At 44.6% G+C, this 27,275-nt stretch overlaps 1 protein-coding gene across 1 annotated transcript in view; it reads right to left on the bottom strand.

Moving 5' to 3' along the window:
• The window catches only part of LOC119946716 (polypyrimidine tract-binding protein 1-like), a 76,420-nt gene that overhangs the window by 4,352 nt on the left and 44,793 nt on the right, over nt 1-27,275 (bottom strand). Inside the window, exons 7-14 of the mRNA XM_038768129.1 lie at nt 26,757-26,929; nt 17,404-17,550; nt 15,071-15,241; nt 12,301-12,411; nt 6,285-6,459; nt 5,701-5,820; nt 5,265-5,333; nt 1,020-1,138 (exon numbers count right to left, since the gene is read on the bottom strand). Coding sequence (XP_038624057.1) covers nt 1,020-1,138; nt 5,265-5,333; nt 5,701-5,820; nt 6,285-6,459; nt 12,301-12,411; nt 15,071-15,241; nt 17,404-17,550; nt 26,757-26,929 — 1,085 coding nt within the window. The remainder of the gene's footprint in view (nt 1-1,019; nt 1,139-5,264; nt 5,334-5,700; nt 5,821-6,284; nt 6,460-12,300; nt 12,412-15,070; nt 15,242-17,403; nt 17,551-26,756; nt 26,930-27,275) is intronic.

Here is a 27,275-nt window from a genome sequence, read left to right as displayed (position 1 = left end):
AGTGCATAGAGCACAGGCCTGGGAGTCAGAAGGACCTGAGTTCTAATCATGGCTCTGTCACTCATTCATTCAATCGGATTTATTGAGTGCTTACTGTGTGCAGAGCACTGTACTAAGCACTTAGGAAGTACAATTCAGCAACCACTAGAAACAATCCCTGCCCACAACAGGCTCACAGTCTAGAATCTAGTCTAGATCACACTTGCCTGCTGTGTGATCTTGGGCAAGGCACTTCACTTCTCTGTGCCTCATTTTCCTCATCTGTAAATTGGAGGATAAGACTGTGAGCCCCACAGTCTGTGTCCAACCCGATGATCTTGTATCTTCCCCAGCACTTAGTACAGTGCCCGGCACATAGTAAGAGCATAACGAATACCCTTTAAAGACAAAACAAAACAAAAAAACTCAATCCCCTTATGCCCTCTTACCTCACCTCCTAGATCTCCCACTAAAACCCAGCCCGCACCCTTCGCCCCTCTAATGCCAACCTACTCACTGTACCTCAACCTCATCTACCTCGCCACTGACCCCTTGTCCGTGTCTTCCCTCCGGTCTGGAACTCCCTTCCCCTCCGCCTTTGCCAGACCACCACATCTCCTCCAAGACACTTCCCCCAATTAAGCCCTAATTTATCCTACTTCCTCTCTCTTTTGAGTCGATCAATCAATCAATCCACTAATCAACCAACTAACCACATTTACTGAGCACTTATCATGTGCATAGCACTGTCCTAAAGCACTTGGGAGTGTACACCTCAATGGAGTTGGTAGCCTCATTCCCAGACCACAGGGAGCTAACATTCTAGAAGGGGAGACAGGCACTAGTATAAATAATTTACAGATATCAATCAATCAATCAATCACATTTACAGAGTGCTTACTATGTGCCAAGCACTAGGGACAGCACAATACAACATAATTAGCAGGCACGGTCCCTGCCCAAAATGAGCTTACAGTCTAGAATGGGAGACAGACATTATTATGAATAAATAAACATCAGTGGGACAATCAAATAGATACGTCTTGAAGGCAAGAGGAAATGCAGGATTGCAAGTAGGGAGAGCGGTCAGGGCTGGAGATGTAGATTTGGGAATCATCCGCAGAGAGGTGGTAGTCAAAGCAATGGAAGCGAATGAGTTCTCCAAGGGAGTGGGTGTAGAGGGAAAATAGAAGGGGACCTAGAACTGAGCCTTGAGGGACCCCCCCACAGTTAGGGTGGGAGACAGATGGGGAGCCCACGACAGAGCCTGAGAATGAGTGGCCAGAGATGTAGGAGGAGAACCAGGAGAGGATGGTGTCAGTGAAGTCGAAGTAGGATAATGTTTCAAGGAGTAGGGGGTGGTCTTCAATGTCAAAGGCGGCTGGGTGGTCTAAGTGGATTAGGATGGAGTAGAGGTCGTCATATTTGGTGAGAAGAAGGTCACTGGACACCTTAGAGAGGGCTGTTTCTGTGGACTGAAGGGGGCAGAAGCCAGATTGGAGGAGAAGTAGGAGAGAACTGGAGGAGAGGAAGTGAAGACAGAGGATGTACGCAACTCTCTCAAGAGTTGTGAAGTTGAGAGTAGGGTGAATACCACATGCTCAAAAGGTACAGATTCAAGTGCATAAACAATGGAAAGGTAAGGAGAGAGGAGGGGAATGGGCAAGGAACATGTCTAACAACTCTGTTGTAATACTGTTCCCTCCCAAGCACTTAGTACAGTGCTCTGCACACAGTAAGCACTCAATAAATGCCACTGATGGATTGACCAACTGATCAATTGAATAGAGGGCTTAATGGGAGGAGACGTGTCCTTAACACTGCTGTGAAGGTGGGGAAAGAGTCAGTCTGGGAGGAGATAGGGTGAGAGGGTGTTCCAGACCAGAAGGAGGATGAGGGAAGGGTGCTGGCAGCAAGAAGTGAAACCTGTGGGCTGGACTGTAGTGGAGATTGGTAGAGTACAGAAGGAGGGGGTGAGTTGATTGAGTGCTCTAAAGACAACAGTAAGAAATTTCTGTTGGATACAGAGGTGGATGAAGGGTGGGGAGACGTGTCCTGAACCGTTTTTCAGAAAAATGGTCTGGGCAGCAGTGTGGGTCGCCTTTGCACTTGGATTTTTATATATATACTGTACATAAATACGGGACACTCGTCCCACCCTCAGACCCACAGCACTTTAGGTACACATCCACACTTCATTTTAGTATATGTCTCCAAGACTGTGAGCTCCTTGTAGGCAGGGAATGTGTCTACCAACCCTGTTGTATTGATCTCTCCCAAGCAGTTACTATAGTGCTGGCTGTGCACATAGGAAGTGCTCAATAAATACCACTGATTGATTAACCAACTCCTTGTGGTTGCCAGTATTTTATAATGTATTAACTGAATCTAGGAATCAGAATAAATGGATGATAATAACTGTAATAATTGCAGTCTTTGTTAAGAGCTTACTATGTGCCGCCCACTTGGACACACAATAGAGCTCATCATCTCTGGTCACTGTACAATCTCACCAATTCTGAAGTCCCTCTATCTGGCCACAACTTCCTCACCTGCCTTCTCTACCACACATCTGCTCCATGCACATCTGTCCTGTTCCCCAACAAAGACCTCTGATCTTCATAATAATGATGGTATTTGTTAAGTGCTTACTTTGTGTGAAGCACTGTTCTAAGCGTTGGGGGAGAGGCAAGGTGATCAGGTTGTCCCCCGTGGGGCTCACAGTCTTAATCCACACTTTACAGCTGAGGTAACTGAGGCACAGAGAAGTTAAGTAACCTGCCCAAAGTCACTGGACTAGAAGCCACGACCTCTGACTCCCAAGCCTGTGCTCATTTATTATCCAAACCCAAACTACCTTCCCTTGATGACCAAACTGACACCCTCAACACCACTACTAAACTCAACTCTCACACCCCAGTATTCCTTCATCAATCTCATACCACTACCCCACAGCCCTGGATCACCTCCACAGCCCCCCTCCTTCACCCTTGTGCATGAGCTGCAGAGTGCTGCACTAATCCAAGCACTTAATCCTCCCCCACCTTGATTACTGCCATCAGGCTCCTTGCTAACTCCTCTGCCTCTTGTCTCACCCCACTCCAATGCATACTTCACTCTGCTGCACCGGTTTTTTTCTGCCATGTTTCCCCACTCCTCAAGAACCTTCAGTAGTTGCCCACCCACCTCCTCATCAGGCAGAAATTCCTTATCCCGGGCTTTAACTCAATCTCCTTGCCCCTCCTACCTCATGTTGCTGCTCTCCGACTACAACCCAGCACGTGCACTGCACTCCTCTAATGCCAACCGACTGGCTGGACCTCACTCTCTTCTATCTCTCCGCTGACCTATCTCTCACCCAAGTCCTGCCTCTGGCCTGGAATGCCCTCCCTCTTCATATTCAACAGATGATCATTCTCCCTGCCTTATTGAAGGCAAAGCTCTTCCAAGAGGCCTTCGACATCTAGGCCCTCATTTCCTCTTCTCCCACTCTCTTCTGCATTGCCTTGCACTTGGATTTGCATCCTCTATGCACCCCTCCTTCAGCCCCACAGCACTTGTGTACACATTTGTACTTAATTTATTCATAGTAATGTCTTTCTCCCCCTCTAGACTGTAAGCTCGTTATGAGCAGGGCACGTATCTACCAACTCTGTTATAGTGTTTCTAGACTGTGAGCCCACTGTTGGGTAGGGACCGTTCTCTATATGTTGCCAACTTGTACTTCCCAAGTGCTTAGTACAGTGCTCTGCACACAGTAAGCACTCAATAAATAAGACTGAATGAATGAATGAATGAATGTACTCTCCCAAGCACTTACTACAGCGCTCTGCACACGGTAATTGCTCAATAAATTTGATTGATTGATTAATTGATTGCCAGGCAGGCACTGTGCAAGGGGTAAATACAGGCACTGTAAATACAGGTAAATACAGGCACTGGGGTAAGTACAAGACTGCTAGGTCAGAAACATTCCCTGACCAATGTAGGGCTCACAGTCTAAGGAGCAGGGAGAGTATGTACTTAACCCCAATTTTACAAAAGAGGAATCTGAGCCAAGAAAAGTAATGGGACTTGACCTACAACATATAGGAGGCAAGTGGCAGAGCCAGATTAGAATCCCGGTCTTCTGACCCCTAGTGCTCTTTCCACTGGGCTATCAGAGGGAACATGGTAAGACCCGGTTTCCTACTTCAACCCAATCATCAAAAACCTTTCCTTTAACACCAAACTACCTCCTGTGCCTCTATCTCATTTACCTACCCACTAACCCCTGGCCTACATCCTCCCTCTGGCTTGGATCCCCTTCCTCTTCATGACACACTGTCACTCCTCATCTTTATAAACCTCTTAAAATCACATTCCCTCCAAGAGATATTCCCTGTCTATGCTCTCATTTCCCCACTCTCCTCTTCCTTCTGCATCAGTCATTCAATTGATCAGTGGTATCTACTGAGCCTCTACTGAATGCAGAACACTGTACACAGCACTTGGGGGGGAGGTGGGGGCGGGTGCTCTGGGAGACTTGGTTGGAAGGCACATTTCCTGCCCCCAGGGGGCTTACAGTCCAGCGGGGGACTTCAGTCTATAGTCTCCTCATCTGGAAAATGGGGATGGAGACTGTGAGCCCCACGGGGGCCAGGGATTGGGTCCAGCCCGATTGGCTAATATCTTGTACATAGTACACATTCTATTCATTTTATTTTGGTAATATGTTTTGTTTTGTTGCCCGTCTCCCTATTCTAGACTGTGAGCCCGCTGCTGGGTAGGGCCGTCTCTATATGTTGCCGACTTGTCCTTCCCAAGCGCTTAGTAGAGGGCTCTGCACACAGTAAGCCCTCAATAAATATGAATGAATGAATGAATCTTGTACATATTACATATTCTATTTATCTTATTGTGTTAATATGTTTTGTTTTGTTGTCTGTCTCCCCCTTCTAGACTGTGAGCCCACTGTTGGGCAGGGACTGTCTCTATATGTTGCCAACTTGTACTTCCCAATCGCTTAGTACAGTGCTCTGCACACAGTAAGCGCTCAATAAATACGATTGATTGATTGATTGATTGATTGACTGACTGCCTCCTCCTCGAGACTGAAAGCCCCTGGTGAGCAGGGACTTTGTCCTACCAGATCATCTTGTAACTGCTCCAGCACTTAGTACAGTTCTCAGTTAATAGTAAGTGCTTCACAAACACTATTATTAGTATAGTGTAGTAAAATAATAGTTATACTCAGATCCTTATGTTCTGCATTTCCCCTTCCTGGAATTTATTTTCAGGTCTACCTTCCACACTGGGCAACTTGAGGGTTCGGATCGTTTCTATCAACTGCCCCAGTAACCTGATGCAGTGTTCTGCACGTAGTTAACGCTCAAAAAAATATCACTGATTTGCTAAAAAGTTTTTATAGGACACATAGTCTGTCTCAGTAAATCATTCTGATCAAGTTAATCTCCCTTGGATCCTTGAAATAGAACGAGGGGAACCAAACACCCAGGTCACATTGTCCCTGGGCTACCTTGCGTCTCTCTAATAATGCAATGGCTATTTTACTGAGCTCTGTCTTATTAATTCATCAAATTATATGGTTAAAACCAATAAATATATAATCTTGAAAATGGTTTACTCTCTCAGAAGAGAAATGTAAAACTTAGCTGTTGTCATCTTTTTCCAGCTAGACTACCAGTTCCCCAGGTCCCCAGCTAACTTTAAATTCCAAACTGGCTTGCTTAATGAAAACAAGAATGTTGGCTCCAGTAATACCTGCAGCTTGAGGAATTGCAAAAGTGGGAGGGAAACCAGCTCCTGCATATGGAGAGGCAGAAATTATTCCAGGAGCACCTAGGAATACAAGAAAATTGTTAACTTCAAAATTACACCAAGGCTTTCAATTTTCATTTTTGAAGACTCTTCAAAGTCATGAGCTGATTTTTAACAATCTGTATAAATCTAACTTTCTCCAAACTTTCCCTTTTTCTTAATTGATTATGGCAATAATGCATTCAAATTTCCCACTGACCTGTCCAAACTATGGTACTCCAGAAGCACCCCTCAATTAAAGAGTCCAGAAACAAGTAATTTTTCTAAATGAGTTAACATTAAACCCCCCAATAATTAAGACCACTTTATTTTCATGACTACATTTTAAACATACTGTCCATAAATCTTCACAAATACGTGAAATACTTGCTTCTGGTGTGCCCAATTTTCAAGCAGAGACTGAAATAAACAAACTTGTTGTCCTGGGTGGGTCCGAGAAGACTTGAATGTATGCCCCCCAGATCCCGGAGAAGGCCTTTCCTTACCAAATGCTGCTGCCATAGCCTGGTCAATAGACGGTTGACTATCTCCAGAGGGTAGATCTGGTCGGGTATAATCTCGACTTTTATCATTGTTGTATTTCACATTGAGGCTCGTGAGTTTGGAGAAATCAATGCGGAGGGTACAGCAGGCATTGTAGATATTCTGCCCATCCAAAGACTTGGAGAAAAAATAGATCCAAGAAGTAAACCAACATGCATTTTAATTGAAATTTATCTGATGCACAGCCTAATGTTCTAAAGATAATATTTATCTTAAGGATTCTCATAAACAATCTCCTTAATTTATGTTTCTTAAATTCCCACTATGTACAGTACTTACACATAAAAGGGGCTTAATAAATAATTCTAATGAAAATGTAACGGTAGCATACACTACGGCAAAAAAACAACACTCAAGTGCAGAGCTGCTTTTCCTTCTCCCTCCTACCTATAACTTATTTTAAACGGTTGTCTCCCTCTCAGAGTAAGGGTGGGGCATGTCTACTAAGTCTACCGTACACTCTTTCATTCATTCATTCAATCGTATTTACTGAGCACTTACTGTGTGCAGAGCACTGTACTAAGTGCTTGGAAGGTACAATTTGGCAACAGATAGAGACAGTCCCTACCCAACAACGGGCTCACAGTCATGGAGGGAGAGACAGACAACAAAACAAAACAAGTAGACAGTGTCTACACCATCAAAATAGATAAACAAAATTATACATATATACACATCATTAATAAAATTAATAGAATAATAAATATGTACAAGTGCTGTGGGAGGGGAAGGGGGAAGGGCAGAGGGAGTGGGGTTGGTGGGGAGGGGAGCAGGAGCAGAGGAAAAAGGGGGGGGCTCAGTCTGGGAAGGCCTCCTGGAGGAGGTGAGCTCTCAGTAGGGCCTTGAAGGGAGGAAGAGAGCTAGTTTGGCGGATGTGTGGAGGGATAAACAGAGGTAGGACCAGGGGTCCCGCTGTCAACCCCGGCCCAAGTCCTACCTCTGGCCTGGAATGCCCTCCCTCCACACATCCGCCAAATTAGCTCTCTTCCTCCCTTCAAGACAGGGGGACAAGAGAGAACGAGGCACAGTGAGGACGTTAGCGGTGGCAGAGGTGCAGAGGGTCCAGGCTGGGCTGGAGAAGGAGAGAAGGGAGAGGAGGTAGGGGGGCGAGGGGATGGAGAGCTCTTACTACGGTGCTCTGCACACAGTAGACTGTAATGTCCTTGCTGGCAGGGATTGTGTCTACTAACTCTGCTATTTACTCCCAAGCGAGAAGCAGCATGGCCCAGTGCAAATAACAATAACAAAAATAATTAAATACTAGTACTACTACTACTACTACTACTACTACTACTACTACTAATAACTGTGGCATTTGCTGAGCACTCACCATGTGCCAAGCACAGTACTAAGCGCCAGAGAGGATACAAGCAACTTGGTTCCTACATGACGCTCAAAGTCTCAATCCCCATTCTACAGATGAGGTAATTGAGGCACAGAGGAGTGAAGTGAGTTGCCCAAGGTCACACAGTGTACATTCATTCATTCATTCAATCATATTTACTGAGTGCTGTCTGTGTGCAGGGCACTGTACTAAGCGCTTGGGAAGTACAATTCAGCAATAAAGAGAGGCAATCCCTGCCCACACCAGGCTTACAGTCTAGAAGCGGGGCGATAGACATCAAAACAAGTAAACAGGCATCAATGTAAGTAAATAGAATTACAGATATATACACGTCAAAACAAGTAAACAGGCATTACTATAAATGAATAGAATTACAGATATGTACATAATATACACGTGTTGTTGTGGGGAGGGGAGGTAGAGCAAAGGGAGTGGTTAGGGCAACACCGAGGGAAGGGAGAGCTGAGGAAAAGGGGAACTTAGCCTGGGAAGGCCTCTTGGAGGAGGTGAGCCTTCAGTAGGGCTTTGAAGGGGGGAGGTGTGATTGTTTGGCAGATTTGAGGAGGGAGGGTGTTCCAGGCCAGAGGAAGGACGTGGGCCAGGGGTCGGTGGCAGGACAGGCGAGAATGAGGCACAGTGAGAAGATTAGCACCAGAGGAGCTGAGTGTGCAGGCTGGGATGTAGAAGGAGAGAAGGGAGGAGAGGTAAGAGGGGGCAAGGTGACGAGAGTTTTGTAGCCAATAGTGAGGAGTTTTTGCTTGATACAGAGGTCGACAGACAAACAGATACTGGAGATTTTTGAAGGTGGGGGGGGGCGTGTGTGTGACATGCCCTGAACATTTCTGTAGAAAGAAAATCCAGGCAGCAGAGTGAAGCACGGAGTGAAGCGGGAAGAGACAGGAGGTTGGGAGGTCAGAAAGAAGGCTGATGCCATAATCCAGTCAGGATAGGATGAGTGATTGCACTGATGTGGTAGCAGTTTGGATGGAGAGGAAAGAGCAGATCTTGGTGATGTTGTGAAGGTGAGACCGGCCGGTTTTGGTGACGGATTGGATATGTGGGGTGAATGAGAGAGCGGAGTCAAGGATGACACCACGGTTGCGGGCTTGTGAGACTGGAAGGATGGTTGTGCCGTCCACAGTGATCGGAAAGTCAGGGAGAGGGCAGGGTTTGGGAGGGGAAATAAGGAGCTCTGTCTTAGACATGCCGAGTTGGAGGTAGCGGGAGGACATCCACGTAGAGATGTCCTGAAGGCAGGAGGAGATGTGAGCTAGGAGGAGGGAGAGAGAGCAGGAGAGGAGATGTAGATTTGGGAGTCATCCGCACAGAGATAATAGTTGAAGCTGTGGGAGTGAGTGAGTTCTCCAAGGGAGTGAGTGTTGATGGGGAATAGGAGAGGACCAAGAACTGACAGTCAAGGGATGGGAGGAGGAGGAGGAGCCCGTGAAGGAGACTTGAGAATGAACGGCCAGAGAGATGAGAGGAGAACCAGGAGAGGGTGGAGTCACTGAAGCCAAGGCTGGACGAGAAGGGGACGGTCCACAGTGTCAAAGGCAGCTGAGAGGTCGAGGAGGATTTGGATGGAATAGGAGCTATTGGATTTGGCAAGAAGGAGGTCATTTGGTGACTTTGAGAGGGCGGTTTCAGTGGAGTGGAATGAGGCGGAAGCCAGATTGAAGGGGGTCCAGGAGGGAGTTGGAGGAGAGGAATTTGAGGCACCGAGTGCAGACAAGTCACTCCAGGAGTTTGGAAAGGAAGGGTAGGAGGGAGATGGGGCAATAACTGGAGGGGGTTGTGGGGTCAAGGGGGTGGGGGGTATTAGGATGGGGGAGATGTGGGCATATTTGAAGGCAGTGCGGAAGAAGCCATTGGAGAATGAGCAGTTGAAGATGGCAGTTAGGAAAGAAGGAGGGAAGGGGCGAGAGTTTTGATAAGGTGGGAGAGAATGGGGTCCGAAGCACAGGTAGAAGGGGTGGCACTTGAGAGGAGGGAGGAGATCTCCGCTGAAGATACTGCTGGGAAGGACGGGAAGGTAGAAGAGGGGGCCGAGAGGAGGGGGGATGAAGGAGGGAGGGGTGATTTGGGGGCGCTCCCACCTGATGGTGTTAATTTTCCTAATGAAGTAGGTGGCCAGATCATTGTGGATGAGGGATGGTCGGGGGGGGAGGGCCAGGGGGCCTGAGGAGGGAGTTAAATGTCCAGAACATCTGATGAGGGTGATGGGCATGGGTGTCAATAAGGGAAGAGAAATAGTTTTCCCTGGAAGAGGAGGGAGCAGAGTTAAGGCAAGAAAGAACAAACTTAAAGTGGATAAGTTTGGCCTGGTGTTTAGATTCCCTCCAGCAGTGTTCAGCAGCTCAAGCATAAGAGCCAAGGAGGTGGACAGTGGAGATGATCCACGACTGTGGGTTAGTGGTCCGAGAGCAATGAAGGGAAAGGGGAGCGAGTGAGTTGAGTTGAGTTGAGAGAGTGGAGTTGAGAGCATCTATTTGGTCATCAAGACTGGGCAGGTTGGGTGTGGAGGCTAGGTGGGGTGTGATGCGCTGAGAGAGATGGATGGGGTTGAGAGAGCAGAGGTCTCTGTGGGGGAGTCACAGATTTACGGGGAGGGGGAGTGTGAGAGAGGCGGCAAGTGAGGTTGTGATCAGAGAGAGGGATTTCTCCCTGGTGAGGGTGGAGATTGTGGGGACTGTGCAGCGACTAGAGATTGTGCAGCAATTAGAGATGATGAGACCAAGTCTGTGTCCAAGCAGACATGTGGCAGAGCTGGGATTAGAACCCATGACCTTCTGACTCGCAGGCCCATGCTCTATCCACTACATCATGCTGCTTCTCAAGCAGCATGGCCCTGGGAGCCAGAGACCTTGAGTCCTCTTCCTGGCTCTGCAACTTGTCTACTGTGTTAGTTTACACAAGTCATTTTCTTTCTTTCTTTCTTTCTTTCTCTCTCTCTCTCTCTCTCTCTCTCTCTCTCTCTCTCTCTCTCTCTGTCTATCTGTCTATCTTTCTTTCTTTCTTTCTCTCTCTCTCTCTCTCTTTGTTTCTTTGTTTCTTTCTTTCTTTCTTTCATTCTTTCTTTCTCTCTCTCTTTCTCTCTCTCTTTCTTTCTTTCTTTCCTTCCTTCCTCCCTCCCTCTCTCTCTCTCTCTTTCCTTTCTTTCTTTCTTTCTTTCTCTCTCCTTCTCTCTCTTTCTTTCTTTCTTTCTTCCTTCCTTCTTTCTTTCTTTCTCTCTCTCTCTCCCTCCCTTCTTTCTTCTTTCTTCTTCTTTCTTTCTTTCTTTCTTTCTTTCTTTCTTTCTTTCTTTCTCTCCCTCTCTCTCTCCCTCCCTCCCTCCCTTTTCTTTCTTTCTTTCTTTCTCTCTTTCTTTCTCTTTTTCTTTCTCTTTCTTTCTTTCTTTCTTCCTTCCTTCCTTCCTTCCTTCCTCCTTCCTTCCTTCCTTCCTTCCTCCCTCCCTCCCTCCCTCCCTCATTCTTTCTTTCTTTCTTTCTTTCTTTCATTCATTCACTCACTCACTCACTCACTCACTCACTCACTCACTCACTCACTCACTCATTCGTATTATTGAGCTCTTACTGTGTGCTTGGAAAGCACAAGTCGGCTAACAGATACGGACAATCCCTACCCAACAGTGGGCTCACAGTCTAGAAGGGGGAACTCTTCACTTCTCTGTGCCACAGTTACCTCATCCCTGCTCCTCCAATTGTCAGCTGCGTAACTTTGGGCAGGTCACTTCACTTCTCTGTGCCTCAGTTACCTCATCTGTAAAATGGGGTTGAAGACTGTGAGCCCCCCATGGGACAACTTGATCACCTTGTATCCTCCCCAGTGCTTAGAACAGTGCTTTGCACATAGTAAGCACTTGATAAATGCCATTAAATAAATAAATAAAATCTGTAAAATGGGGAGTAAAACTGGGAGCCCCATGTACTGATCACCTTGTAAGTACGCAGGTAAGTACTTAGGACGGTCCCTGGCACAATGTAGTGAGCACTTAACAAACACCATTTAAATTTTTTTTTTAAGAGCATTCATTACTTGATTACAGCATTGCTGTGGCTCCTTGAGGGCAGGGTTCGCATCTAATTCTACTGTACTCTACTTCAGAGAGTAAACTGTAGTTCAACTCCTGGCTGGTTTCTAGACTGTTGCATTGTGCTTGCCCAAGCTCTTAGTATATTATTCCGCCCGCCTGTGGGTTCAATAAATGTCACTGATTGATTCAAGGCCTTTAAAAAAGTGGCAGCCAAGGTGGTATCTTTGACTGCCACTCTAGCTCTTCCCCCATCCTTTCTCTGGATCTTTTTCCATCCCTTCTGTCCCCTTCCACCCCAACCCCAACCTCAAAATGACAATGAAAAGCCGAGCTGTACAAATAATAACGATGGTATTTGTTAAGCACTTACTATGTACCAAGCATTGTTCTAAATGCTGGGGTAGATTCAAGGTTATCAGGTAGTCATCAGAGAAGTGAAGTGACTTGCCCAAAGTCACACAGCTGACAAGTGGTGGAGTTGGGATTAGAACCAACAACCTCTGACTCCCAAGCCCGTGCTCTTTCCACTAAACCTCGCTGCTTCTCTACAAATAATGACAATGGCCCTCAAAACACTCACCAATTTGGCATGCTGGGCACTCAAAGGATCAGCATACTGTAACAGAGCCTGGAACTGATTGTTCTTGGTGAATGTAATAATTTTTAGCACAGTGCCAAACTTGGAGAAAATCTGCAAAAACAGTCAGGTAGTTAAATGTTTCCAATAGAATTCAAAAGCATTTTAGTATTAGAAAGAATACACACAAAACTACTTTAAACTTTCAGGATTCTACATTGTTTAGGTAACACATTAACTTATTCAATAACAATCAAAACAGGGAGAAGTGCTCAACCTCAACGTTCAAATTTGTTAAAATGGCGCATTTTAACTTCACTTAATTTGCTGCTCTGAAATCAAAGTGAAATTGAGTAGTGATTCATTATTTAGGGTGAGTTTATTCATTCACTCATTCAATCGTATTTATTGAGCGCTTACTGTGTGCAGAGCACTGTACTAAGCGCTTGGGAAGTACAAATCGGCAACAAATAGAGATCGTCCCTACCCAACAACGGGCTCACAGTCTAGAAGAGAATAATAAATGCAAATACAAGTGCAAGGGTGATGCCGGAGGGAGAGGGAGAGGAGATAACAAGGAAATTAGGGAAGCCTCTTGCTGGAGATGCGCCTTCAGTAGGGCTTTGAGGGTGGGGACAGTGATCATCTGCTGGATATGAAGAGGGAGGGGCATGCCAGACCAGAAGCAGGACAATGGGTGGCAAGATAGATGAGTCTCAGGTACAGTGAGTACACTGATATTAGAGGACTGAAGTGTGTGGGCAGGGTTGTAGTAGGAAAGCAGCAAAGAAAAGCAGGAAGGGGCAAGATAATTGAATGGTTCAAAGCCAGTAGTAAGGAGTTTCTGTTAGATGCACAGGTGGATGGGCAACCACTGGAGCTTCTTAAGGAGTGGGGGAAATTCGGACGGGACGTGTTTGCAGGAAAATGAGTGTAGTCTGGAGCTGGGTGACTCTCACACACACATTTCAAAGGGACAGTTCACCCTACATCCTGGTAGGACTTACTAAAATTCCCTGATCTCTTACGTGGCTATTAACTCTGACCCATTTCTTGAGGTTGAAGCCCTTTAATGTGCTTTTTTTCCCCACAAGGCAAAAGATGAAGGTGAGAAGAGAAAGGACAAGGATGGCAATGTTTAAGACTAACCTTGTTAGGACAGGTCCTATTTTTATTTTTATACTTTAAGAAACAAATTCTGTGTCACCCTGACTTGCTCTCTTTCTTCATCCCCCCACCCATCCCCACAGCACTTATGCTCATATCTGTCATTTATTTATTTACATTATTGTCTGCCTCCACCTCTAGATTGCAAGCTCATTGTGGGCAGGGAATGTATCTGTTTATTGTTGTATTATACGCTCTCCCAAGCACTTAGTACAGTGCTCCGCACACAGAAAGCACTCAATAAATGATTGATTGATTGATTGAATGATTGATTGAATGAATGAATGAATGAATGAACAAACGAACAGACGAACAAACTTCCCCACTGCGTTAGAACTTGAAAGTTACTACTTGAAAGTCATTACGGTAGTCATTTGTTCATTTTTTGTTCACAGGCTTCCCTGCTCGAGGTTGGCCGGATACAAACACTTGGATTGCCGATGAAACCCAACTCTTCATTTAATTGCTTGGACATTAAAAAGCCAGCTTATAAAGCACTATTCTCCCCAGAAGGAATGCTCAAACCACCTGAGAAACAAGATTCTATATGTTGCCAATTTGTACTTCCCAAGCGCTTAGTACAGTGCTCTGCACATAGTAAGCGCTCAATAAATATGATTGATTGATTGATTGATTGATTCAAAAATGCACGTATTCCTTACTAACAGCATAACACAGTCTCCCTAGATTATTTGGTTCACCAAAACTATATAACCCATGCTATTAAAGACACATTCTGTCACCTCCAATATCATCATCAATAGCATTGATTGATGATGCTGATGGTAATTTATTAAGCTCTTACTATGTGCAAAGCACTGTTCTAAGTGCTGGGGAGGTTACAAGGTGGTCAGGTTGTCCCTCGTGGGGCTCACAGTCTTAATCCCCATTTTACAGATGAGGTAACTGAGGCACAGAGAAGTTAAGGGACTTTTCCAAAGTCACACAGCTGACAGTTGGCAGAGCCGGGATTTGAACCCATGAGCTCTGACTCCAAAGCCCGTGCTTTTTCCACTGAGCCACGCTGCTTCTCCTGTTGAGCACTCACTATGTGCAGAGCACTGTACTAAGCGCTTGGGAGAGTACAATATAACAATATAATTTATCATTATAAGTAAATAATTTATAATGCTTCATATATATATCTATCTATACACACATACATATATATATATACACACATACATACATGCATGCATCATATTATATATTTACAATACATTTAAAAACATGTACTTAGAGAAGCAGCATGGTCTAGAGGAAAGAGCACAGGTCCGGAAATCAGTGGACCTGGGAAGACAGATCCCAGCTTTGCCACATGTCTGCTGTGTGACCTTCGGCAAGTGGCTTCAGTTCTCTGTGCCTCAGTTACCCCATCTGTAAAATGGGAATTAAATCCTACTCCCTCCTACTTAGACTGTGAGCCCCATGTGTGACAGGGACTGTGTCCAACTTGATAAATGCGGATCTACCCCGGCACACAGAACAGACTTAGAAAGTACCATCGTTATTTTATTATAACCCTTATTTATTTATTATTATAAGTGTGGTGGGGGTGGGGTTGAGGGTGGGGCAGCTATCAAATACCCCAAACAATCCTTTTTACCTGATGGAGGACATCCAGTGTGACTGGGTAGAAGAGATTTTCCACAATGATCCTTAAAACAGGGCTCTGCCCAACCATAACCATTCCAGCATCCATTGATGAGGTAGAGGCAGGAAGTGCCAGGTTTCCAGATTGAACAGAATTTACTGCCTGCAGAGCTGCCTGGGCAAGCTGGAAGACAACATTCCCATCCAGTTAGCATACAGTTATTTCTGCAGTTGAAACCTACAGGACAGCCCTGCAAGTTGTACCTTTGGGTGCAAATCCTGTCTTGTTTACTACAAGGATCTAGCAGGTTAAGCAAATCAAAAGAAGTACTTGAACACTTTCTCTATGCAGAGCACTGTACTACCTACTTGGAAGAGAATATTGAAGTTAGAAGATCCCTGACCTCAAGGAGATTAGGGTCTAGATGAAGAGGCGGCCATTAAAATAAACGAACAATAGGGGGAAGCAATAGTGTCTTAAGACTCCTCTTAAGGGGAGGTAGTGAGGTAATGTGGTTTTGAAATTTGAATGCTTGGGAGAAAAAGGGAGGGTAGAAGACAGATTAATCAGGGAAGACATCCTAAAGAAGATGAGATTTCAGAAAGGCTTTGAAGATGGGGTAAGCTGATGTGTGCAGGTTGTAAAGCTGGGCAGCGTTCTAGGCAGGAGAGCAGTTAAAAGCAAGAGGTTGATGGGGAGATAGGTGGTGTTGTCCACCATGATGGAAGAGTCAGGGTTAAAAGAACAGCTAGGGAAGCAGCATGGTCCAGTGGAAAGAGCATGAGCCTGGAGGTCTGGGGACCTGGGCTCTATTCCCAGCTTCCTCTCACCTTCCCTCTATCAAAACCTCAGTGGGACAGGGACTGTGTCTAGTCCGATTATTTTGTACCTAACCCAGTACTTAGTACTTAGAAAGTGCTTAACAAGTACCACAATTACTGTTAGAAGATTTGAGATAGAAAATGAGAGATTCAGTTTTGCACATACCGAATCTCAGGAACTAGTGGAACATTAGTGTAGAAGAGTCTGGGAGGCAGTAGAATATGAGATTACAATGGACAGGTCAAGTTTCCGTCAAAGGTAACTAAAAACCATTAGCTACATTAGTGTGTAGAACGTCTCTGACTTTCTTTATCAAATTATCTGAAACACTTACGTCAGTACACTGCCCTAAGAAAAAACTCCCCAAATAGCATCACTGATTTTATCCTACAATTGTTTTGTAAAATTGAGTACTCAGCTCTTCTGAAAGCATTCTGGCAATAACTGTTATCTCAGGGCCAACATATTCACTATGAACATGCTCTAAAACACACAAACTCACACCCACACGCACACACCCACCATGCGTGCGTGCATGCATGCATGCAAGCCAGCACCTTCGTGAACCCATTTACCTCAACTCCAAAATAAAAAGACCCTCAAACCACAACCATTTAACTTTTTATCCACATCTCCGCTTCTCAAAAACCGTGCATTCCTAGAAGCCTCCAATTATGACACCACCTAAATTTCTTCCGAACTTCTGGGTACTTTCTTATCACTTAGTGGACAGTGCAGGGAACTAGGAGTCAGGATACCTGGGTTCTAGCCCAGTTCTACTACTTTTGCGTTGGGTGACCTTGGGCCAATCACTTAACTCCTGGGCGCCTCAGTTTCTGCATCTGTAAAATGGGGATTTAATACTTTCTTTTTAATGGTACTTGTTAAGTGCCTATTATGTGCCAGGCACTGAACAAGTCCCTCCCACTTCGTCCCGTGTGGGCAAGAGGGAGTGTTTACCAAAGTTCTTGGCACAAAGACAGTGCTTTAATAATGACCATATTAAAATTAAAAGTGTAATAAATCAAGAATGGTAAGGTTAAATGGCCTGACTCGTTAAACACAGTGCACATCTGACATCTTGCCAAGTCCCTGTCAATTTTACAGCAAACATGAATGATCAAGCCCTTTCTCTTTCTTGCCTTGGGAAATGATGAGCAAGCTGGGGGTAATTAATTACAAATCCAATAATGGTAATCGTAATAATAATAACTGAAGTATTTGTTAAGCGCTTAGTATGGGCCAAGCAGTGTTCCAAGCGTGGGGATAGACACGAGGTAATCAGGTTGGACACAGTCCTGCCCCACAAGGAGCTCACGACATTAATCCCCATTTTACTAGTAAGGGATCTGAGGCACAGAGAAGTTAAGTGACTTGCCTAAGGTCACACGGCAGACATGTGCTAGAGCTGGGATTAGAACCCTGGTCCTTTGACTCACAGGCAGGTCCTCTTTCCACGAGTCCACAGTGTTTCTCTTATTTTTATAAAACAACAACAACAACAACAAAAGTTAAAAACTTACTGCTTGATTTGGAGAGTTCTCAGTTCTGAGTTCCTTGTGGTTGGAAAACTGAATGTAGATGGGCTGGCTTCTAAGAACTGGAGGCACTGTGGCGTAATAACTTAGCATAGTGTTTGCTGCTTCCTCTGTGTTCATTTCTATGAAAGCCTAAAAGTAAATAATGTGTGACTGTAATAAACCTACTTCAGCCCTTATGAATCACTCTAAATCAGTCAGTCAATCGGATATATTTACTAAGCGCTTACTGTGTGCACAGCACTGTACTAAGCGCTTGGGAGAGTACAATACAACAATATAACAGTCACATTCCCTGCTCATGAACTTAATGATGATGATAATGATGGCATTTATTAAGTGCTTACTATGTGCAGAGACTTTTACACTGTGAGCCCACTGTTGGGTAGGGACTGTCTCTATATGTTGCCAACTTGTACTTCCCAAGTACATAGTACAGTGCTCTGCACACAGTAAGCGCTCAATAAATACAACTGATGGATTGATTGCAGAGCACTGTTCTAAGCGCTGGGGAGGTTACAAGGCAATCAGGTTATCCCACAGGAGGCTCACAGTCTTAATCCCCATTTCACAGATGAGGTAACTGGGGCACAGAGACGTTAAGTAACTTGCCCAAAGTCTCATAGCTGACAATTGGCAGAGCCGGGATTTGAACCCATGACGTCTGACTCCAAAGCCCGTGCTCTTTCCACTGAGCCACACTGCTGTGAGATGAGTTCCTTATTCACTTAAGCAGTTACTACTTTTGTTTTAAATTTCTCTCATATTTCATGCCAAGGAAACGTGGACTATTCCTATGGACTGAATTTGTTCCTCAAATGCTAGCCTTCTCACTGTACCGTGATTTCCCCTATCTCACCACCGACCCCCTGTCCACATCCCGCCTCTGGCCTGGAATGCCCTCCCTCCTCAAATCAAACAGACAATTACTCTCCCCATCTTCAAAGCCTTACTGAAGGCACATCTTCTCCAAGAGGCCTTCCCTGACTAAGCCCTCCTTTTCCTCTTCTCCCACTCCCTCCTGTGTTGCCCTGACTTGCTCCCGTTATTCATCCACTCTACTAAGGCACTAAGGGGTGGATACAAGCAAAGTTGGGTTGGACGTAGTCTCAATCCTCATTTTACAGATGAGGTAACTGAGGCACAGAGAAGTGAATTGATTTGCCCAAGGTCAAACAGCAGATATGTAGTGGAGTCAGGTTGAGAATCCATGATCTCGAGACCCCCAGGACCATGCTATCCACTGCACTATGCTTTCTGTTGCTTTTCTGATAATGATTGTACCTCGTTCTCGCCTGTCCCGCCATCAACCCCCGGCCCACGACCTCCCCGGGGCCTGGAATGCCCTCCCTCTGCACATCCGCCAAGCTAGATCTCTTCCTCCCTTCAGAGCCCCTACTGAGAGCTCACCTCCTCTAGGAGGCATTCCCAGACTGAGCCCCCTTTTTCCTCTCCTCCTCCCCATCTTCCCCACCCTAACTCCTTCCCCTCCCCACAGCACCTCTATATATGTTTGTACAGATTTATTACTCTATTTATTTTACTTATACATATTTACTATTCTATTTATTTTGTCAGTGATGCGCATCTAGCTTTATTTCTATTTATTCTGATGAAATTCTGATGCTCTGCACACAGTAAGCGCTCAATAAATACAATTGAATGAATGAATGAATGAATTCATCCCACCTCCCAGCCCGATAGCACTTATATGCACATCTGTAATTAATTTATATAAACATGCCTCCCCATTTAGACTGTAGGCTCACTGTGGGCAAGTAATGTGTCTGTTTACTGCTACATCGTTCTCTCCCAAGTGCTCTGTACAGCGCTCTGCACACAGTAAGCACTCAATAAATAACTAAATAATAATGTCCCCTCAACTGTTATAGAGGATCACAATTAATCTAATAACTAAAAAAGCTGATAGTCTTTATTGCTATTATGGGGCAGCATAAAGTCAAAGTGACATGGTGGAGGCAGAGATCAACTTGGGAAAATGACTTCTGATATTTCCAAGCTGACAGGATTTTGCTTTTCCGTCAGAATGGCTGCTGTGAAAATAACTCAGGACCCTGGCCATCTTCCACAGGATGTGGCTCCTTTCACATAAAATTGCACCAACTCTTGAACCCCCAATGGTAAACGAATGGATTACCCCTGAACTTGTAATGAAGTGTACAACATTTGATTTGAGCTGCTTCTTTCAAGTGCAGGACGCATAGGTGATGCTTCATGACTTATCCCTTTAAGTAGACTTGTTGAGGATTAACTGTGATTATAGAACTTAAACATCTTGAATTCTACTATTAAATGCTCTTAAAGCTTAAGGAATAATGAGAGTGGAAATACATTAGATTGAGTCTCAGGTTAGCTAGGGGCATATTACATCAAATCAAATCAATAAAAGATTAATTTAGACCAGGTCTATGTGGGATTTATGTGTAAAATTTACACATCTTGTGGAGGTGTGTGAGAGAAAGTTTAACAACCATTTGCAAAGCTCAGAGACTGGCAATATATGGCAGTTTCCACTGATGAAACACCATGGGGCAGTGAATCAATAGCTCAAAAACGATATTAATGAACAGGAGTGGTATACTACTACCAAGAAAATCACAGCTAAAACACAGTATTTACCTGTTTGTGAATTCCAGATATTGAGAGATTTTTACCAGAGAAATGTTCTCACTTTAGAGATTACGTATTTCTCCATGCTACATGACTTGGTTTAGGTGCTTAAAACACTAGGAAGAGAAAAATCTCTTTTTTTTAAATGGTACTAAGTGCTCACTATTTGTCAAGCACTGTTTTAAGCACTGGGTTAATACAAGATAGTTAGGTGGGTCCCAATCCCTGCCCCACATATGGCTCAAAGTCTAAATCAGAGGGAGGAAGATTTAATCCCCATTTTACGGATGAGGCAACTGACGCACAATTTAAGTGACTTGCCCAAGATCGCACAGCACACAAGTGGCAGGACTGGGATTGGAACCCCAGTCCTCTGACTCCTAGGCCCATGCTCTTCCTTCTAGCCCTTGCTGCTTCTTCAGATGAATGCACTTTTTCAGATCAGATACAATGCTTCAGTCAAAATCTCATAATTTTGAAAAATCCAATCATTTGTAAAATTGCAGAGTTAGAGGGCTGAATTTTCTTTTGTTTGCTATTAAAAGGACAATGGCACCAGAGTGCTGATTAAAACAATGACCCGGCTGACTTACTTGAGTGCCCCAGCCTCCTGCCCCAATGGCTATCACCTCTCCAACCAAGCAAACTTACTGATGGTTGCACTGACTGAAACAGGTTAGAGAAGCAGCCTGGCCTAGTAGTGGATAGAGCACGGGTCTGAAAGTCATAAGGACCTGGGTTATAATTACGCCTCTACCATTTGTTTGCTATGTGACCTTAGGCAAGTCACTTCACTCTTCTGTGCCTCAGTTACCTCTTCCATGAAATGGGAATTAAGACTGTAAGCCTCATGTGGGACAGGGGTTGTGTCCAACCTGATTAGCTTATATCCCAGTGCTTAGTACAATGCCTGGAACGTAGCAAGCACTTAAATATCCTTAAAAAAAGTATTTATTCTCCCAAGTCCCTCCTTCTAGACTTTACTTAAAATTCACTCGATTAAGATTTACAGATGAATACCTCCTGATCTAGCTTTCCCTTTCCAGCGGTCTATGGTTTCTTTATTTGGTTTTATGTCACAGGCAGCTTTTGGTTCAAGTCTGTACTTGAGCTCAGACCTAGGTTTTGTCCTGTCTTGTTCATTAGGATGGAAGCATCATAGGATAGGGACTGTATCAATTTATGGTGGGGACATAGTATTTCCTTGTAAACATCTTTTAAGAGGGTCTATTCACTCCGTAACTGGCACAGATCCTTGTCATGGTTTCAAATTATTTTCATTAGATTTTTCAAAGCACATTATCATTTCACAAGTGGGAGGTGGGACAGACTCTGAAATATCAGCATTGTCCTGCCAATGTGGAGACATCTGGATATCTCACTCAGGGAAAATGTACCTTTGTTTTTCATGAGAAAGGACGGAATCTGGTGTTATCATTATTGAATGCTAGCAAACAAAGTCAGATTCAAAGTCCTAATTGTCTGACTATATCAATCAATGGTATTTATTGAGTGTGTAGAACACTGTACAAAACACTTGGGAGAGTACAATAGTGTTAGTAGACCTTATGCTGCTCTTGCGGAGCTTATAGTCTGGCAATTTTAAGTTAGGCAACTGTAGAAGCCACATTACCTTATTCAGAATACTTCTGTGAGGTTTTTTTGCTGCTTCTAGAAGTCCAATAGAAATGACTCATGAAACCTGTGGTCAGCAGCAGAAACCATGGTAGCAAGTGGGTCGGCATCAGGGAAGAATGGACTCCATCAGTTGTGGCTGCACCTCACTGGCTACTGTTCTCATCACTCCGAGTTGCTAAACAGGGGCAGGATTGGCTAACACAGCTTCTCTAGACTGTAAATTCATTGTGGTCAGGAAATATGTCTTTTTACTGTTGCATTGTACTATCCCAAGTGCTCAGAACAGTGCTCTGCACACAGTAAGCACTAAATAAATAATAATAATAATTGCATTATTTGTTAAGCACATTCTGTGTGCTAGAAACTGTACTAAACCGCTGGGGTGGATACGAGCAAATTGGGTTGGACACAGTCCTTGTCCCACATTGGGATGAAAAACTTAACCCCCATTTTACAAATGAGGTAACTGAGGCACAGAGAGGTGAAGTGACTTGCCCAAGATCTCACAGCAGACACGTGGCAGAGCCGGGATTAGAACCCATGACCTTCTGACTCCCAAGCCTGTGCTTTAGCCACCACGCCATGCTGCCTCCCTGACTGACAGTCTAGAGGGGGTGACAGGCATTAATATAAATACTTAAAATGACAGATATGGACATAAGTGCTTTTTAGGCTGCAGTGGAGGATACATAAAGGGAGCAAGTCAAGGTGGCACAGGCTGGTCATTTATCCAGTGAAAACTGCTGTAAAAAACAGTTATATAACCTGGGTGGAGGCGGTAGATTATATAGACTATTTCAGTTGGATGATGGTCTAGTTCTGTGTGGAAGACTAATGATTTTGTTGGTTTTGGATACCAAACTGACAACAAATTGCAGTCTGCCGTATGGCATAGACCATACCTCTTGCCGTAAGGCATAGACCATACCCTCTACAGGGGAAGTTGAGAACGATTGGTGCTGTTAAATGGAATATTTCACACCTCACCGGCAGCTTTTCTGTCAAGTATTAACATCTTTAAAATTCACATTTTAATTTCTGCTATATTAATGTTTATTAATATATTAATAATCCCCCTTCTAGAACTGTGAACCCATTGTTGGGAAGGGACCGTCTCTACATGTTGCCAACTTGGACTTCCCAAGCGCTTAGTACAGTGCTCTGCACACAGTAAGCGCTCAATAAATACAATTGAATATTAAACAAACCTTTTCTAATGTCATATGTAGAAATGTATAATTTTAATGTTTAAAATGGAACTAAGAGCTGCTGTGTAATTGGTAATTTGTTCCTGTATGATTGTTTTTGAACTGTCAGGAGTCCCCACCATTCCTCCCTTACTCTTTTCTCCAACAAGCAATCCTAGAACACTTCCACAATCTGCTTCCTTCGTTCTTGCATTGATGCAGATAAATGGAGCTGGGCAGAAAACCAGGCTCCAGGTCAATTTTTCCAAGCACAATTGACATTTCGATGCTATAATTCAGCTGCTTTCTGTTCAATAACTCTAATTCTCCTCTCTCATGGACTTCACAGGCCTACAACTCCTACTAGCTCCAACAAACCTTTATTTCTCCCTTGAAGTTCCCACTCCCCCCTACCAACATCCATCCCTAACTCCTGACGATCTCCACGACTACTCTGTTGATAAAATCAAACTCATCATTTGACTACCTTGTTGTGAGTAGGGGATGTGTTTATTGTTGTACTGTACTCTACAAAGCACTTAGTACAATCCTCGGCACACAGTAAGTGCACAATAAATACGACTGTATGAATGACTACCCAAAATCTCCACAACACTCTTCACCTGCTTCTTCTGGCTTCACAGCCATCTCCCAAGAGGAGACCTGCAGGGTGCTCTAAAAATTCACCCACTCTAAATGCATTTCTGACTCTGTCCCCTCCTCTGGCATTCCTGCTCTCTCTCCCTCCCTCCAGGCTCGCATCTCCTCCTGCCTTCAGGACATCTCCATCTGGATGTCTGCCCGCCACCTAAAACTCAACATGTCCAAGACTGAACTCCTTGTCTTCCCTCCCAAACCTTGCCCGCTTCCTGACTTTCCCATCTCTGTTGATGGCACTACCATCCGTCCCGTCTCACAAGCCCGCAAACTTGGTGTCATCCTCGACTCCGCTCTCTCATTCACCCCTCACATCCAAGCCGTCACCAAAACCTGCCGGTCTCAGCTCCACAACATTGCCAAGATCCGCCCTTTCCTCTCCATCCCAACCACTACCCTGCTCATTCAAGCTCTCATCCTATCCCGTCTGGACTACTGCATCAGCCTTCTCTCTGATCTCCCATCCTCGTGTCTCTCTCCACTTCAATCCATACTTCATGCTGCTTATCTTTGTTCAGAAACGCTCTGGGCATATTACTCCCCTCCTCAAAAATCTCCAGTGGCTACCAATCAATCTGCGCATCAGGCAGAAACTCCTCACGCTGGGCTTCAAGGCTCTCCATCACCTCGCCCCCTCCTACCTCACCTCCCTTCTCTCCTTCTACAGCCCAGCCCGCACCCTCCACTGCTAATCTCCTCACCGTGCCTCGTTCTCGCCTGTCCCGTCGTCGACCCCCGGCCCACGTCATCCCCATGGCCTGGAATACCCTCCCTCTGCCCAGCCGCCAAGCTAGCTCTCTTCCTCCCTTCAAGGCCCTAATGAGAGCTCACCTCCTCCGGGAGGCCTTCCCAGACTGAGCCACCTCCTTCCTCTCCCCCTCGTCCTCCCCTCCATCCCCCCGTCTTACCGCCTTCCCTTCCCCACAGCACCTGTATATACCTGTATATTCCTGTTTGTACATATTTATTACTCTTTTATTTATTTATTTATTTATTTATCTATCTATCTATCTATCTATCTATCTATCTATTTATTTATTTATTCATTCATTTATTCATTCATTCATTCATTTATTTATTTATTTATTTATTTATTTTACTTATACATATCTATTCCATTTATTTTATTTTGTTAATATGTTTGGTTTGGTTCTCTGTCTCCCCCTTCTTGACTGTGAGCCCACTGTTGGGTAGGGACTGTCTCTATATGTTGCCAACTTGTACTTCCCAAGTGCTTAGTACAGTGCTCTGCACACAGTAAAAGCTCAATAAATACGATTGATTGATTGATTGATTCACTTCTTTGCCACCAGTTCTCTTCTTGACTCTCTGTAGTTTGGCTTTCTGCATTCTCCATATTTTGCTCCTACCTCTCCAACCACTCCTTTGGTTGCATTCTTATTGTGGGCATCTCTCAAGAGTTTGATCAGGGTTCTCTACCCTTTTTTTACTCTCCCTCTCTCTCCCTCTAGCCCATCTGACCCACAGTCTCACATCTCCTCTAGCTTCCACGATTCCTCCACTCTGCCCGCCCAGCCAGCATCTCAAGACTCAATGTGTCTACACTAACAATCAATCAGTCAATGGAATCGGGAAGCAGCAAGGTTTAGTGGAGAAAGCACTGGTCTGGGAGTCCAAAGGTCATGGGTTCTAATTCTGGCTCCGCCGCATGTCTGCTGTGTGACCTCGGGCAAGTCACTTCACTTCTCTGTGCCTCAGTTACCTCATCTGTAAAAATGATCTCGGTTACCCTCATCTGTGATCCCCATGTGGGACAGGGACTGTATCCAACCCCACTTGCTTGTATCCACCCCAGGGTTTAGTATAGTGCCTGGCACATAGTAAGTACTTAACGAACAGCACAATAATAATGGTTATTATTGTTATTTTCATTAATTTATTGAGCACTTACTATGTGCAGAGCACTGAACTAAGTGCTTATGAGAGTACAGTAAGACAGAGTGGGTAAGCATGTTCCCTGCCCACAACGGATTTACAGTTTAGAATGGGAGACAGACATTAATATAAACAATTTATAATACAGAATTTATAGGTATGTACCTATGTGCCAGGAGGCTTAGTATGGGCTGAATTCCAAATCCTCAAAGGTCATAGATCCAAGTGCATAGACAACACAGAAGGGAGGGGGAACTGGAGAAATGAAGGCTTAATTGGGGAAGGCTTCTTGGCAGAGGTTTGACCTTAATAACGCTTTGAAGGTGGGGAGAGTGGTAGTCTGAAGTATATGGAAGGGGAATTCCAAGCGTCCAGGCCAGGAGGATGTGGGATAAGGGCCAGTGGTGAGATAGATAAGATTGAGGCACATTCACCTTTTCTCTCTAAACTCACTCTTCTTCCCCCTAACTTCCATATATCAGATAAATGAACCATGCTCCCTGTCCTAGAATCTTGCAATCTTGTTGTCATCCTTGAATTTTTGCCATCCTTCAATTCTCACATCCAGGCCTTGGCCAAATCCTTCCAGTTTTTCCTGAACAGCACTCCCTGGATTTTCCCCTTCCTCTCCACCCAAATTGCTGCCATTCAGAGTATGCCGTAGTCTTGCCACAACTACCCAATTGAATAAGTGTCCCCATTCACCACTCAGCCTCCAGCCTCTCCCCATTTCAAACTGTATAACACAACCCTACCTTTCTGTGTCTCTTTGTAACAACGAAAGTGCCCCATAATCGGCTTCAAGGCTCCCCACCCTGTCACCCCATCTAATCTGCTTCCCCTCTTTCCCAGCTATTCCAATTCATTCTCTTCATTCCTCCCAAGCTAACTCTCTTGATGCATCTGTAGTGATTCTCCTCTCCTCCCCTCACTTGCACTGTTCTCCAGCTTTTGAGCTTCCTCCATCCTTACAGTTGGATCACCGGTCTCTTCGGGTCTCAAGCCTTTCTAAAACCCACCTCCACCAAGAAGGCTGACCCATATTATTCCTTCATCCAGTTCCAGTACCTATGAAGATACTTATGCCCTTCTTACCACTTATGTATAAATGAGTACTCCGTTATGTATTCTGATCACTTTAGTTGTATGGGCAGAGACTGTGTCACTTCATTGTTCTGAACTTCTTACAACCCCTTACCAAGTGGGATGTCAAATATTCCATAATAATCCCAGAGGGACTCGGAACAAACAATGATGTCTTAGTCATGATGTCCTGATGCAAGTCTAAGTGTTTCCTCTCTGATCAACCTGACTACAATTTCTCAATACCTGACTTTTGCCTTTCAGCATAAGAAGGTTGGTGACCTTGCTGAAAGGTAATCCCAAGGAAATAACTTCTGCTTCTGTGACATCACTGGGAAGTTTTTGACCATGGATTACACGGGAAGGGATCCCTGTGTTTCTGTTGTCACCCTTAGATTTCTTGCTGTCATTTCCATTAGCTGGCAAAAGAAAAATAAGCAATTAAACACCAATATTATGAACAAAGAGATTTTAAAGACATACACAATGCTTCATTTTACAGCATGGCCTAGTGGAAAAAGCACAGGCCTGAAGGTCAGAAGACCTTTGTTCTACCCCCAGTTCTGCCACATGTCTGCTGTGTGACCTTCCTTGGGCAAGCCACTTAAATTACCTGGACCTCAGTAGCCTCATCTGTAAAATGGGGATTAAAAGCCCCGTGAAGAACGTGGACTGTGTCCAACCTGATTAGCATGAATCTACTCCAGCACTTAGTACAATGCTTTGTACACAGTAAGCGCCTAACCAATACCATAAAAACAAAAC

This window comes from Tachyglossus aculeatus, chromosome Y3 (assembly GCF_015852505.1).
Source record: "Tachyglossus aculeatus isolate mTacAcu1 chromosome Y3, mTacAcu1.pri, whole genome shotgun sequence".
Lineage (NCBI taxonomy): Eukaryota > Metazoa > Chordata > Mammalia > Monotremata > Tachyglossidae > Tachyglossus > Tachyglossus aculeatus.
This window is presented reverse-complemented; position numbering and strand designations above follow the sequence as displayed.